The sequence below is a fragment of the Aptenodytes forsteri genome, unplaced genomic scaffold (genome assembly GCF_000699145.1).
Source record: "Aptenodytes forsteri isolate BGI_AS27 unplaced genomic scaffold, ASM69914v1 Scaffold174, whole genome shotgun sequence".
Lineage (NCBI taxonomy): Eukaryota > Metazoa > Chordata > Aves > Sphenisciformes > Spheniscidae > Aptenodytes > Aptenodytes forsteri.
Genome location: NW_008794603.1, coordinates 2,538,760 through 2,553,063, shown reverse-complemented (window position 1 = coordinate 2,553,063; position 14,304 = coordinate 2,538,760). Strand labels below are relative to the sequence as shown.

The following is a 14,304-nucleotide window of genomic DNA, read 5'->3' as shown; positions in this document are numbered from 1 at the left end:
TCTACATCCTCGTTTGCCTGGCCCTCAAGTTCCAGGGCCCCATATCTGTTGTGTAAAGGCAACCGGGAAGGTGAGGGAGGCCAGGCGGGGGTTTGCCTGGCACCCCGAGCAGGGACCTGTACTCAATGTACTTGAAATGCTGGTTGTAATTAAAAACTTTTAGAACTTAATGTTGGCAGTGCTTGTACTGCTAAAATGTAAGCTTCTTTGTGGAACAGGCAATAGGGGATCCAGTTTTCAGTGGTATTTTCAATATTAGTTTAACTACTAGGATTTTTTTAATATTTAAGCAGAACATTTACTGTTGACACAGTAAACTACCCTTCTGATTTTGCACTCATAGGAATGAAAGAATGCAATCAAGAACACATTAATTTTTTTTTGTGCATTCTGTGGTCCCAGGTTACTGCCTTAGTGAATCAGAATTATTGTTCAGGTTTTTTTTTTTTTTTTGTTCTTCAGACCTGCACGATACTACCTCTGGAGGAAAAACCTGATGAATACAGTGGGTTTTCTTGAAAAGCTTAAATTGTAGGAATGCTGGAAATTCAGCATCAGGTAGTCACTTTTAAACAGCAAAATATTAAAAGTATGGAAATGCATGCCACAGAGATTCCTCAACTATTATGCTCCATTTTGCTGCCTGCCCTTTGTTGTTATTTGTTTTGCAGTAATGCCCAGAGGCTCTCAGATAGGATTGGGTTCCCACAGTACTATGTGTTATACAAACTCACAGTAAAGCATAACTTGCAAGGTAAATATAGATGCAGGCTGGGTTTCTGCAAGAGGCAGTCCACTATATCCTTTGTTATCATGAGTTAAGATAGTCTAGCTCCTAATTTTTGAACCTGTGATGATATGGACAGGGGACTGGTTTGGGAATCTTTTCATTCTGGCCCCTGCCATCTTCTGTGGATGGTACTCCCTTGAGACCTTCCCCTTTATAGGCAGGTTGGCCCACAAAATAAGCTGAGGCTGTGGGACTAGAACTACTCTCTAGCAGTGAGATGATTTAATGTTTGAATGTGGTTTAAAAAGTGAAATATATCGACATTTGAATCAGCTGTTTAATTCCTAATTTTTGGTATTTCTTACATAATAAAACACTTTAGCTCAGCTCTGTTAAGAACATTTTATCTTCTATGACTTTAACTCTTCATGTGGGGAAGACATGGTGTAATGCCAACCTACTGAATCACATTTTATAAGTATTTTGCAAACAGTGCTTTTCAGTTTTTTACCAATTTTTCCTTTTTTGTTGCAATTATGAATTTTTTTTTTTTTTAAAGGAAGTGACTTCTCTTTTGCCTTAATGAAGAGGCATGGGTTAGATAAACGTGGGAGGGGCAGGGATAATGTAAAGTAACTTCATATGCTGCCTACAGAAAAGAATAAATGGGTATTGTGGGAAAGTATAATACAATGAAACTTCCCTTCCTTCTGTCATTCTTATTACCCGTTTTCTTGATTGGCAATGGGCTCATGCATTCAAAAAAACTAACTAGGTAAAAATGGAAAGCAGATTCTACCCACTGAGTAAATAAGTGTGTTCAGTAGTGATTTAGGGCAGTGTAAATAGCATTGTAGAAGGTAGTAGAGATATGCACTGAATTATTGGCATACCAGTTTTGGCTGGGGAACCTCATTGCATGATTAATGTTTTGTCTGCTGAGTGAAATTATATATTTGATGTTTGGTTATGCTCACTTGTTTGTATGAAACCTGTTGAAAATCTAGATTGTGCCCGAATATTGATTTCTGACTTGAATCCAAAGGCTTTAACAGAAGAGCTATGTGAAAATAACTAGGGAAAGTGGTTATGGCCTGTTATGAGATTGGTGTGTAATATATGCCATGCAAACAACTGCTAATCAAAATGAATGAATAAGGAGGCTTGAGATGATTTTAGACTGGATTAGTATCTGTATCTCCTTACTGCTTTATTGTTGTTTGCTTTCCTTCCATCAGTTGTTGTCTTGACAGACTCTCTGCTGGGCCAATTCTGGTCTCAACATCCATTTCCAGTCTGTAGTTGCCCTGAAGTATCAGTTAACTGCAACTTTTATTGAGACCATGCTAACTAATGGCTGCAATCAAACAACTAAAAAAGATCCCTGGTTAATAGGTAAATTAATATCTAGAGAAGACCAGTAAAGGATCAAGAGGGTTCTCAGACTTGGAGGAGACTGGAGCTGTATCATGTCATGAGCCCACTTACATTGGCATATATCTCATTATCGAAGAGACTTTGAAAGGAGCGTGAAGCAGGATGTAGGAAAATACAAACTTTAAAAAAGCCATTTTTTTTGTTACATAGTTTGAGCGTTACCTCATTTCAGTTAAAAAAATCTCAATGATGTTATTACAGAAGTTTAACGTTCCTTGGAATGCTTCTGCAGTTTATTCTAGCTCCAATCTGAGTAGACTTTTAGCAGATTTCATTCATTTTTTGTTTGTTGTTAGATTTTAAAGCTTCATGTATATGTTTTTGCTTCAGTCTGTTTCAAAAGTGAGGTAGAAATTATTCCATCTTCTTCCACATTCATTTTCAAAACATTCCTTTTTAAGTTTATTAGTGTAGCAAGTGAAGGGTAACTGAAACAATTTAGCATTTATTTTAGATTCTTAAACTGCTAAAATGCATGAGCAGACTGCTGCCAAAATTGCTATTTAGACAAATGCCTTGTGTTACAAGTTTCACAGTGTGGGGGAGGTCTCATTTCAGGTATTACAGCTAAGCTCCAGAAAATAGGGTCTTATGAAAATTGACACCTTTCCTCTAGAAGTCTCTTAGCTGCTAGTGTGGTCATCTCATGTAATCCTCATTCTATTTTTATTGTTGTTCCATATTTCTGTTTAGACGGATGGTTTGAAATTGTAATTGGCTGTTTTCATTAACAGTGATACACATTCTTCTGCTGACGCTTCCCTTGGAACTTGCTTGCTTTAGGATGTGGAGCCGCTATGGATTTCTTTGCCCACTTGATTGTATTGTTATTCTTGTATGGGTTAGAACCAATCAGTTTGTCATTCCCTCTGCATGAGACAGGCCCAAACCCACTGGCTTCCTCTGTAGGATCCATCTAATAAACCTCTGCTACATGGCAATTTTTTGCTTAAGTCTTCATTTATCCATTTTCATTCTTGCCAAGCTAAGCAAGCTGTTTAGACCCCGTCTAGTGCTGAATTTGTTATCGGTGTCAGAACTGTAGAAAACCCTGAAATAAAGGTCTGAATACATCTTGCCCCTTATACTTCGCTGTTCCTCACCTTCAGTGGCTCTCTTGGGAGAGTTCAGACAACTCTCCTAAGAAAGTGTGTTTAGATCCTCTTACCTGCTTCTTTCCTGCCTTTTTGGTAGTGCCCCTACACTGAACAAGAATCCTTGCTTTGCATATTCCTTAAGAAAATGCATTTCTCTTATGCCTAAAAACATAGCTAAATGCCTGCTTCTTTTTCTTGGAACTTGCTTAAATCTTACAGCATCTGCTTGTCAACTTGATGTGTTTAACTTATGAACAAACTTACGGAAATAAGATCTCAGATGATAGGAGAGAAAGACTTGAGTCCCAGAACTGAGTATGGGAACTGGTATGGGAGAATGATGTGAGGACTGACCTATAGAGAAAATGTGTTCCTCTCTACACCAGACTAATTCTTTGACATTAAAGAAAAGACAGTGGACAGCAAAGAAGACATTCCCAAGTGAATGTCTGGACACTGGAAGAGAGACACTCCTCTGCTTCTTGGTGATTTTCAAATGGAACAGCTACAATGTCAGGGAATGAGAAGACCCTGGTTCAAGCTAGTCTAGAAATGAGGATGTTCTTCTTAATTTTGAGGCCAGCTGGATACAGGGCCCTGTCCCAAAAAGTGTGTAATTATTTCTTTCTTACTGGAGCAAGTCCAGCGAAGGACCATTAAGATGAAGGGTCTGGAGCACCTCTCCTATGAGGAAAGGCAGAGAGAGCTGGGACTGTTGAGCCTAGAGAAGAGGAGGCTCAGGGGTATCTCATCAATGTAGATAAATAACTGAAGGGAGGATGCAAAGAGGACGGAGCCAGACTCTCTTCAGAGGTGCCCAGTGACAGGACGAGAAGCAATGGGCACAAACTGAAAGACTTGAAATTCCATTCCATCCATCACTTTTCTACTGAGAGGGTGGATGAACACTAGAACATGTTGGCCAGAGAGTTTGTGGAGCCTCCACCCTTTGGAGATATTTAAACCTTGATTCAACATGGTCCTAGGTAACCAGCTGTAGCTGACTCTGAGCGTGGGGGGTGGCCTAGACGGTCTTGAGAGGTCCCTTCCAACCTCAGCTGCTCTGGTTCTGTTTTCTGCATCCTGGAATAATTTTAACCCTAAACATGGCTTCATATTCCTTTTTACAGAATGAAGAATTGAATGTGGATCTCCCACAGCCTGGGTAAGAGGGCTCAAGGTATTTATGCTGTCATATGGCAGTCTTGATTAATCAAGTCATTAAATAAAAATTTGGAAACTATTTGGAACATACTGCTTGGATTCATTAAAGTATTTGGGATGACCAAAAGCATATTACTGGGGGGGAAACCTACTACTTAGCAAAAATTTTTGCCCAGTACTTCTTTTAATAACCTGTTTTGAGGAAATTAAGGTAAATGATTCATATGCAGTGTACATTGCGAAATTAAGGTAAATGATTCATATGCAGTGGATTTTGAAGTGGGACCAGTCATATTTAGTTCTCTTTTCTGAAAAAAAAGAAATTATTTAATGCAGATGCTGAGTTATTTATATTACAGTACTTATGTCTAAGGGTTATTTATGTTAATATCTCACTTCTAATTAATGGAAGATTGGGGAGTGGGGGGAGAACAGGTGTTCTGTGTGTCCCACAAGTGCTCAGTGTGCTCCCCAGTTCTTACAGAAACTTAACATACCTATGACTGGCAGGTTAAAGGATTTGGGGCGAGGGGGGGTGTGCTTTTTTCTTTTTAGGAATGAAAGGATAGTTTTACCACTGCCAAAGAAGCTCTACCAAATATGTCTTTCATTAACAATTTTTTTATTACTATTATATACATGAGATCCTGTTAAGGGAACATTTTCATAATTTTGAGGAGAAAGATCATATATGAAGAGTAACATCTGTGCTAAGGATCACGGCAGTAACATTTTTAATTTTTCTTTCCATACTGTACAAGTGTGAACTCCAGTTTGAAATAATTTTGTGAGAATAGCTAAAAGAAAAATAGCTGTTTCTGTGCTGTCTGCCATTACATTACTGCACACTCAAATACATATGGACAAGTGCAGTTTGCATGTATGTATCCTAATTGATCCCTCTTGCATATTTTCAAGCATCCATGCCCAACTGCAGTTTCCATGTGCACACGTTTATGTTCCCTCCTTGCAAACCATCCCACTACATTTTCTGACATTCATTCAGTGCCATTAATACTTGCTGGCACAGACAAACTTATCCCTGTTTCTACCCCACTGCCCCATAAAATAATTAGTAGCATTGTCCAAATAAGGTAGAGATGGAGGGAAGTAGAGAAGTTTGAGTTTTCAGGATCTTGTGCCTTTTTTCTCCTAGCTGCCTACATTTTCCTAGTTGCAAGGATAATTTTTGACTCGGGCCTTTGCTCTCTTCCTGTAAAACATTTAATTGGTGAAGATGGCTGTTTCCTAGCTTTTTTTTTTTTCCTAGAAAGGAGAGAAAGGAGATTTCAGAAGGTGGAACACAGTTATGAACAGGCCTCCGCTGAGAATTAGTTACAAAGATGGAAGAAAAGAGGTTGAAAAGAGTTTAATGCTCAGCTAAATCATAATTCTTAACTTTGCGGATGGAGTTGAAGCTGGGAAAAGTTATATGTACTCTGAGAGAATAACAGTGTAAATGGAAGTTCCTTGAAGAACCCCAAAACTCAGTAGTTTTTATTAAAACATGAAAACACACCAGTTAATGCTTATGCTTGGGTATGGTAGCAAACTGCACTGAACTTTTAAAGATAAACGCAGGTTGCAGGAGACAAAAGTAACTGTTGGTTAGTCTGTGTACGCATGGCATTCATTACAGGCAGAGTATCTCTTTAATAAGCTATCTTTAAATCTTTTAATAAAGAGTTTAATTTTACAACCACTGTAAAATTTCATGTTATTTTCATGTTATTAGTTTGTCTGCACTACATGAAAAGCAACAGCAGTGTTTAGTCTATTGGGACACTTTGCAAAGAACAAAATATAATTGTTATTTAAGCAAAGAAGTGGGGCAAACACGACATCACTCAGAGATGCAACTCACTGAGAACCTCAGACCCCAGGGAGCGCTGGATTTGTGAACAAAAATCTTTCACAAGGACAGAAGAGAAGAATTAATAGAGCCTGTGCACACAGCTAGTGAAATGCAGTAAAGGTGGGAAAAAATATAAGTAAAGTATTTTAATATCTTAGTATTAAAGTACTTACTGTAGTCAGATGAAAAATGGCTGAAATGCTTGTTCCTTTGAGGAATACAGGGTTCTGTTATTACTTGACAAATCCATTGCAAGAAGAGCTGGCAAGCCAACAAAAAGGAGACTTCATTAATCCTATTGAAATCAGCATGAGACAGATGAGTGTACAACTGCTCTTGACAACACCAAGGTAAATCGGGGATCCACGCTGACTCAGAAGTGTGCTCAAGAACACTGAAAATAAGTCACTACCCATTACCAGTTACTGAGGACATGTTGTCTTGTTTAACCAATACAGTGTGTCAGGAATATGTCAAGAATGGATTTTTGGCATGTTGAGCTAAGTGACCCATCCTGTCCCTGACACATTTTGTTAAGAAGTGTGGCAGGCCCTGTAAGAAGAGGTGCTGTGGACCTGATCCCTGCCGTGCTTCTGCATGCATTTAACCAGTGGTCCGGGAAGCTGCTGGGCAGCTGAGCTGCCGCTGATGTCTGTCTTCCCTCAGAAGAGCAGGATGTCAGGTATATAAGACCATTATAGGCACTGGTCACAACCCTTGAACAAGTGGCCAGGGATCCTAGACTAATTTTGCACGGTTTGAAAGCTGACAAAAGGTGAAGTCTCTGTCACTGGAGTCCATCGATTTCCACAGAGTCCTGGTTGGAAATTAAGTGCTGTTACAGAAATGCCTGAGTTGAAGGATGCGAGCAGACCCTGGTCTGTTAGCATTGGTTGCCATTTGTTCATAGGTTCATTAAGAAATTTACATGTTATTGAAAGTCTAAGTGCTGAAGGGGAATTTAAGATCTGATGTTACTGAGATGGTTTTGACAGTTTTGCCCAAAATCTTTTCATATGTGATTTATTGCATATTATGCCAATCAGTTGTGAATTGCACATTAACATGGGGAAAGGTGGTGTTTACTAAATGATTATGTATTGCTGATAAGATTATAAATCTTAGTTTGTAAATGGATTACATGGGTTTCCTTCCCAGTCTCTGTTTGGCAGGATCACAGTATTACACAAGTCTGCTGCAGGACTGTCTTTTCAACCATTTCTTCCAGGTTCTACATTGGAAAGCACAGCATGAAGAGGCTGTTAAACTAGAAGCTGCTGTAGCTGCCAGAAGAAAAGAAAGGTGAGAAAGAAAGGCTACAGAAAGAACAGGAAATGATTCGTAGAGCTCAGGAGAAAGAGAAACTTTTATACATTTTGGCATATGTTAATGTGTACAATTGCCTTTAAAATCTTTAACTGATCTCACTACCTAGTATTCTTGTAAAGTATTAAGTATTAGTATAGAGATGAGCAAATAGTTGAGTCTTGCTACTGTCCATTTTAGCTTAAAGCTGCCTGCTTTTACACACCAGTTATGTTACTTCATTACGTTTCTAAAAAAAAACAAAAAGCGTACACAAATAAATGTATGTGACTATCTCCGTGTCACAAAAAATCAGCACAGAGGCACTACTGAATTTCTAACTCTTAGAGATTTGTGCTTTTTAGCAATGTGGCAAAGACTATGAAAGTTTCCAATGCTGCGGTTAAGTATGCTGCAATGCAGCAAATGAGCCTTACAGTATATTGTCTGCAAGATCGCGCACTGCACTTTGCAGTGCAAGGGCCTTAAAAGTGAGCCTGAAGCATAATGTTAACATTAACTATTTCACGATATCCAAAGTCTGTGTTACATTATTCTAAGTACTTATGTGGTGACTACTTGGGAAATGGCTTCGATGCATAAGTCTAAACTTCAACTTAATAGAAAATCAGAAATCCACTATAGTGAATGTAATGCGTTTAGAAAATCAAGCTGTGTCACATACTTATTTGTATTATTTATTTATTTATTTAAATGATATGGCAAAAATCCAGGAGGTTGTTTTATTAGAACTTTACCTCTTCTGATTATTTTTTACACTGAAATCTGGCGTGCTTAGAGTCCAACTCACCTGTGGCGTATTTGTTAAGACTGCATAATTATTTCTGGAAAAAATAAGTTGGAGAATGTCATAGATTCTTAGCACTTTGTCTTTCAAATGCTGATGAGTAAATAGTCTCTTTTATGGGATTATTTGTGCTAACATGTTTGCAAGAAGGGTCACTAAAAGCTGTGCTCTTATAACATGCCAGTTAGAAGCAGAGTTAAGAAAACAAGGCTAAACTGTTTCAAATAGAGTATTTTCATGATGCATATGAAGGTTTTAGTGACACCAGTATGTGTCACATTACAGAAAGCTTGTGCAAAAGAAGGAAGAAAACAAAATCTTTATACATGTTATCATGTTTTCTTTTTAGATTTTGCCTTCCTGTCTTTATTTATCTGCCACATTTCTGTGTAACATACCTTACTGGGAGCAAATGTTTACTGATGGGACTACAACACGGCCAGTTAGACACCCTAGAATTTGATGGATTCTCATGTCGGTAGAGGTGTCTATTGCAGTGATATTCCTTGGGGGGGGGACGGACCAAACACAAAACTATCCATACTTACAGCAAATTGATTAAGTTTTTACTAGAACAATTTACAACACTTACTAAAAGCAGAAAAAAAATTATAGCAGAGCAAAATAAATGACTTGCAGGCAGGTGAAACTGACTGCCTTAGCAGAAGAATGAAAATAAAGTCCTACACTACTTGGAATTTCCCTATCTATTTTTATAGCACTCAAATATCTTTTCCTTGCTTTGTCCAAAGAAATATGTCTTTAGTTTCTTCTCTAGCTGAAGAAGTCTGTACTTACATTGGTCACCTGATTTTATTCTTTTTCTGCAATTTGTCTTAAAGATGAAATACACATTCTTGGCAGAGCACAATCTTTCCATTAAAACTATGCTAAATCATATAGTTAGTAAAATTGCAACTAATTGTCCAAAAGTCAGTTTCAAGAGATGTTTCTCTTTCCTTCAAAACACACAGAATACTCTCACTTTTCATAGGAATCAGAAAAGTTCAGATTGGAAGGGACCTCAAGAGATCTCTAGTCCAATCTCCTGCTCAGTTACGAGGTCCGACCAGGTAACTCATGGTTTTATGCTTATCCTTAAATTTATCTCTAACATTTGAGACTGTAATTTCAGGTTCAAAAGTTGAGAAAGCCATATTTATGTGTTTGCAAACCATGCACTTTCAGAGAAATCCTGGCTCAATTTAAATCAGTATTGGTTTTACCTTTACCTTTAATTGGCTTATTGTAGATATTGTAGGTGAACTTTTTAGACATAAACCTCTATAAAAAGACACAGGGGAATTTTTCAAGATTATGTGTATGTGCATTGTGTTACAAAACTATATTGTATATGTGATTTTTTTTTTCCCCACACTGACATATGTTTCCTGGTATTTGTTCTTCGTTTGATATGTTGTTACTGTTCTTACATGTTGGATTTAAAGTTATAAAATAACAAATTAAGGCAGAACTTCTACATTTGATGTCTGCATTCATCTTCTATATGAGAGTTTTCAGGGTGAGATGTGATGAAATTTTGACTGGTATGGATAATCCATAAGTTCTCTCAGTTGGAGCATGTGATTGTGAGATTTTGTGGTTTCTCCACCAGCAATGGAAACAGAGGTACAGAGAGAGGGGCAGCCCGTATTTAATGATGGTTTGCTGCTTAGGTTATGAGAAACTTTGCTGCTGCTTTTCTTTTTGTTACAGCTTGTTCTGCTTATTTGTCTTTACTCACACTGTGTTGATAGTAGCAGGTGGCTCTGAAACCACAAGGAAGGGGGAAGAGGCTTGGTGAGGCTGTGTTGACCTAACCACCAGCAATGTTCATTTTATGTGTGTCCTGGTTTTGGTTGGGATAGAGTTAATTTTCTTTCACAGCCGAGTGAGCGGCTGTGTGGTGCTCAGTTGCAACTGAGGTTAAACCATGACAATGTGTAAATATTTTGATTGTGCAAACTTTCCACTTTTCTCTGGCCTATGTGTAATGTCTATACAGAACAGTCCTCTGCCTATGCACAGATGGAACAGCAGCTGTTTGAGGTCAGCAGTCATATGTTTCATTTGAGTATGTTACATCTTAGATCCTTAAAAAGGGCTGCTAACCTTATACTGCCGCTGCTTTTCTGCTGAATGTTCTGTGGCATCAAGAAGAATATGTAAAATATCTGTGATCAATGTAAAAGAAATGCCCACTCTCTACCTAGTTTGTAACCTAGGCAGGGTATGTCAAGTACTTCCAAACCTGAGAATGGGTAAAATAACATTAGATCTTAAATACCAATGCTATGTTTGTTCTATTGGACTGCAGATCAGATTTTTTCCTATATATTTAAATACAGAATTTCAGAAGTATCCAGTGGCCCCTAATTAGAGTTTATGAGAAAGCCTTCAGGCAATGTGGAATACAGAAAGGGAATAATTGCAAAAGAGTGATTTTTATTCCATAAATATAAGTATTCCAAACAATATTAAATAAAAGCATTCTAAGAAATATGGTTATAGCCATCCTTGTTTTCATGCCCTTCATGTGTAAAAAATGGCCTATATAAAGAAATGATTGGGAATTCTGAAATATAAGCACTGTTTGGAAGACCTGTTTTATTCTGAATCATGATAGTTAAAGGTTTTTCTGCACAAAGTCAATCATACAAAGAGGATGGTATTTTGACTGCCATTTAAACTGAAATCTCCAAAAGCGGCTTAAATTCAATATAGTCCAGTGGATGATAAAGAAGTTATTTTTATTGCCATTTTATGAAGCTTTTCATGTGAGATGATTCCATAAGTAAATTTCTTTGTAAGAAATTACCTATATTTTGGGAGGTAGGATAAGGTCTCAGACTTTCATAGGAACTTTATGCATTTGATTGTAAAATCAACAGATTATTGAGGTATAATTTCTTTTATAATTAATTTTATAATTAACATTTTCTTAGATTATTAAAATTCTTAAGATTTTCTTAGATTTTTGCATCTTTTTCTAAAGCTTCTATTCTCTATTTTTCCAGTTGTATTTTAAATTTTAGAAACATGATGCTGTTTTGTTAGTGAATTTACAAGTGGCAGCATTGTCATACGCTTCTGTCATCATAAACAGTTTTTTCAAAAACTCAGTCTTGATTTTCAAGGTAAACACTATCTTTGTTTTGCCGGAAGCAGTAATTTTTAGTGAATTCGGTAGCTTTTCTCTTTCTGTTTGTCATAGCAATTGCCAAGAAGTCTGTTAGGTCTAAGGGGTTTCTCAGTCAGCCCTGAGGTGGTATGAAGCACCATGCCATTCTCTGGCTATTCTTTTGGTTTCTGATTTAGAAGTACATCAGGGTATGTCATTATTTCTGTGTCCCAGCTTGTCTTTCTCTTCTGGTACCTGCATGTGGAATGGGAGTGGGTGGGGGGAGGAATAAAAGGGTGAGAAGTACAATAAAGAGAAATTGCAAGAGTGCTAACCTTTGTAGATCTACCATGTCATCCTAACTCTTCTTGTTGGGATATCAGAGTATTTAGTATAAGGCAGAAAAGAGAATATATGATACCTGTTGGAGATGACATGGAATATGAGTTGTATTATGATGTGTTGTTATTATGTGTTAATAACTGGAACAGGCAGGATAGGTCAGCTTAGCTTCAGTTAGGGCAAGAGGCTGCAAGATCAAGAAAGTTTTTGTTTGGATTAGATTTAATTTTCTTCCACAGCCGAGTGAGCGGCTGTGTGGTGCTCAGTTGCAACTGAGGTTAAACCATGACAATGTGTAAATATTTTGATTGTGCAAACTTTCCACTTTTCTCTGGCCTATGTGTAATGTCTATACAGAACAGTCCTCTGCCTATGCACAGATGGAACAGCAGCTGTTTGAGGTCAGCAGTCATATGTTTCATTTGAGTATGTTACATCTTAGATCCTTAAAAAGGGCTGCTAACCTTATACTGCCGCTGCTTTTCTGCTGAATGTTCTGTGGCATCAAGAAGAATATGTAAAATATCTGTGATCAATGTAAAAGAAATGCCCACTCTCTACCTAGTTTGTAACCTAGGCAGGGTATGTCAAGTACTTCCAAACCTGAGAATGGGTAAAATAACATTAGATCTTAAATACCAATGCTATGTTTGTTCTATTGGACTGCAGATCAGATTTTTTCCTATATATTTAAATACAGAATTTCAGAAGTATCCAGTGGCCCCTAATTAGAGTTTATGAGAAAGCCTTCAGGCAATGTGGAATACAGAAAGGGAATAATTGCAAAAGAGAGAGTTTTATTCCATAAATATAAGTATTCCAAACAATATTAAATAAAAGCATTCTAAGAAATATGGTTATAGCCATCCTTGTTTTCATGCCCTTCATGTGTAAAAAATGGCCTATATAAAGAAATGAGTGGGAATTCTGAAATATAAGCACTGTTTGGAAGACCTGTTTTATTCTGAATCATGATAGTTAAAGGTTTTTCTGCACAAAGTCAATCATACAAAGAGGATGGTATTTTGACTGCCATTTAAACTGAAATCTCCAAAAGCGGCTTAAATTCAATATAGTCCAGTGGATGATAAAGAAGTTATTTTTATTGCCATTTTATGAAGCTTTTCATGTGAGATGATTCCATAAGTAAATTTCTTTGTAAGAAATTACCTATATTTTGGGAGGTAGGATAAGGTCTCAGACTTTCATAGGAACTTTATGCATTTGATTGTAAAATCAACAGATTATTGAGGTATAATTTCTTTTATAATTAATTTTATAATTAACATTTTCTTAGATTATTAAAATTCTTAAGATTTTCTTAGATTTTTGCATCTTTTTCTAAAGCTTCTATTCTCTATTTTTCCAGTTGTATTTTAAATTTTAGAAACATGATGCTGTTTTGTTAGTGAATTTACAAGTGGCAGCATTGTCATACGCTTCTGTCATCATAAACAGTTTTTTCAAAAACTCAGTCTTGATTTTCAAGGTAAACACTATCTTTGTTTTGCCGGAAGCAGTAATTTTTAGTGAATTCGGTAGCTTTTCTCTTTCTGTTTGTCATAGCAATTGCCAAGAAGTCTGTTAGGTCTAAGGGGTTTCTCAGTCAGCCCTGAGGTGGTATGAAGCACCATGCCATTCTCTGGCTATTCTTTTGGTTTCTGATTTAGAAGTACATCAGGGTATGTCATTATTTCTGTGTCCCAGCTTGTCTTTCTCTTCTGGTACCTGCATGTGGAATGGGAGTGGGTGGGGGGAGGAATAAAAGGGTGAGAAGTACAATAAAGAGAAATTGCAAGAGTGCTAACCTTTGTAGATCTACCATGTCATCCTAACTCTTCTTGTTGGGATATCAGAGTATTTAGTATAAGGCAGAAAAGAGAATATATGATACCTGTTGGAGATGACATGGAATATGAGTTGTATTATGATGTGTTGTTATTATGTGTTAATAACTGGAACAGGCAGGATAGGTCAGCTTAGCTTCAGTTAGGGCAAGAGGCTGCAAGATCAAGAAATACAGGAGGTCTTATACCGAGGAGTCCAGGAAGGCTGGACATTCTTCAAGATGGAAATCTTAAAGGCGTAGGAGCAGGCTGTCCCCATGTGCTGAAAGACGAGCCGGTGGGGAAGACAACCAGCCTGGCTGAACAGAGAGCTTTGGCTGGAACTCAGGGAAAAAAAAGAGAGTTTATGACCTTTGGAAGAAGGGGCAGGCAACTCAGGAGGACTACAAGGATGTCGTGAGGTTATGCAGGGAGAAAATTAGAAGGGCCAAAGCCTAACTAGAACTTAATATGGCTACTGCCGTAAAAGACAATTAAAAATGTTTCTATAAATACATTAGCAACAAAAGAAGGGCAAAGGAGAATCTCCATTCTTTATTGGATGCAGGGGGAAACATGGTGACAAAGGATGAGGAAAAGGCTGAGGTACTTAATGCTT

At 37.4% G+C, this 14,304-nt stretch overlaps 1 protein-coding gene across 1 annotated transcript in view; it reads left to right on the top strand.

The window, feature by feature from the left end:
* The window catches only part of CCDC148 (coiled-coil domain containing 148), a 62,923-nt gene that overhangs the window by 39,102 nt on the left and 9,517 nt on the right, over positions 1–14,304 (top strand). Inside the window, 2 exon segments of the mRNA XM_009273181.1 lie at positions 7,512–7,585; positions 7,587–7,668. Of these exon segments, the coding sequence (XP_009271456.1) occupies positions 7,512–7,585; positions 7,587–7,668 (156 nt within the window).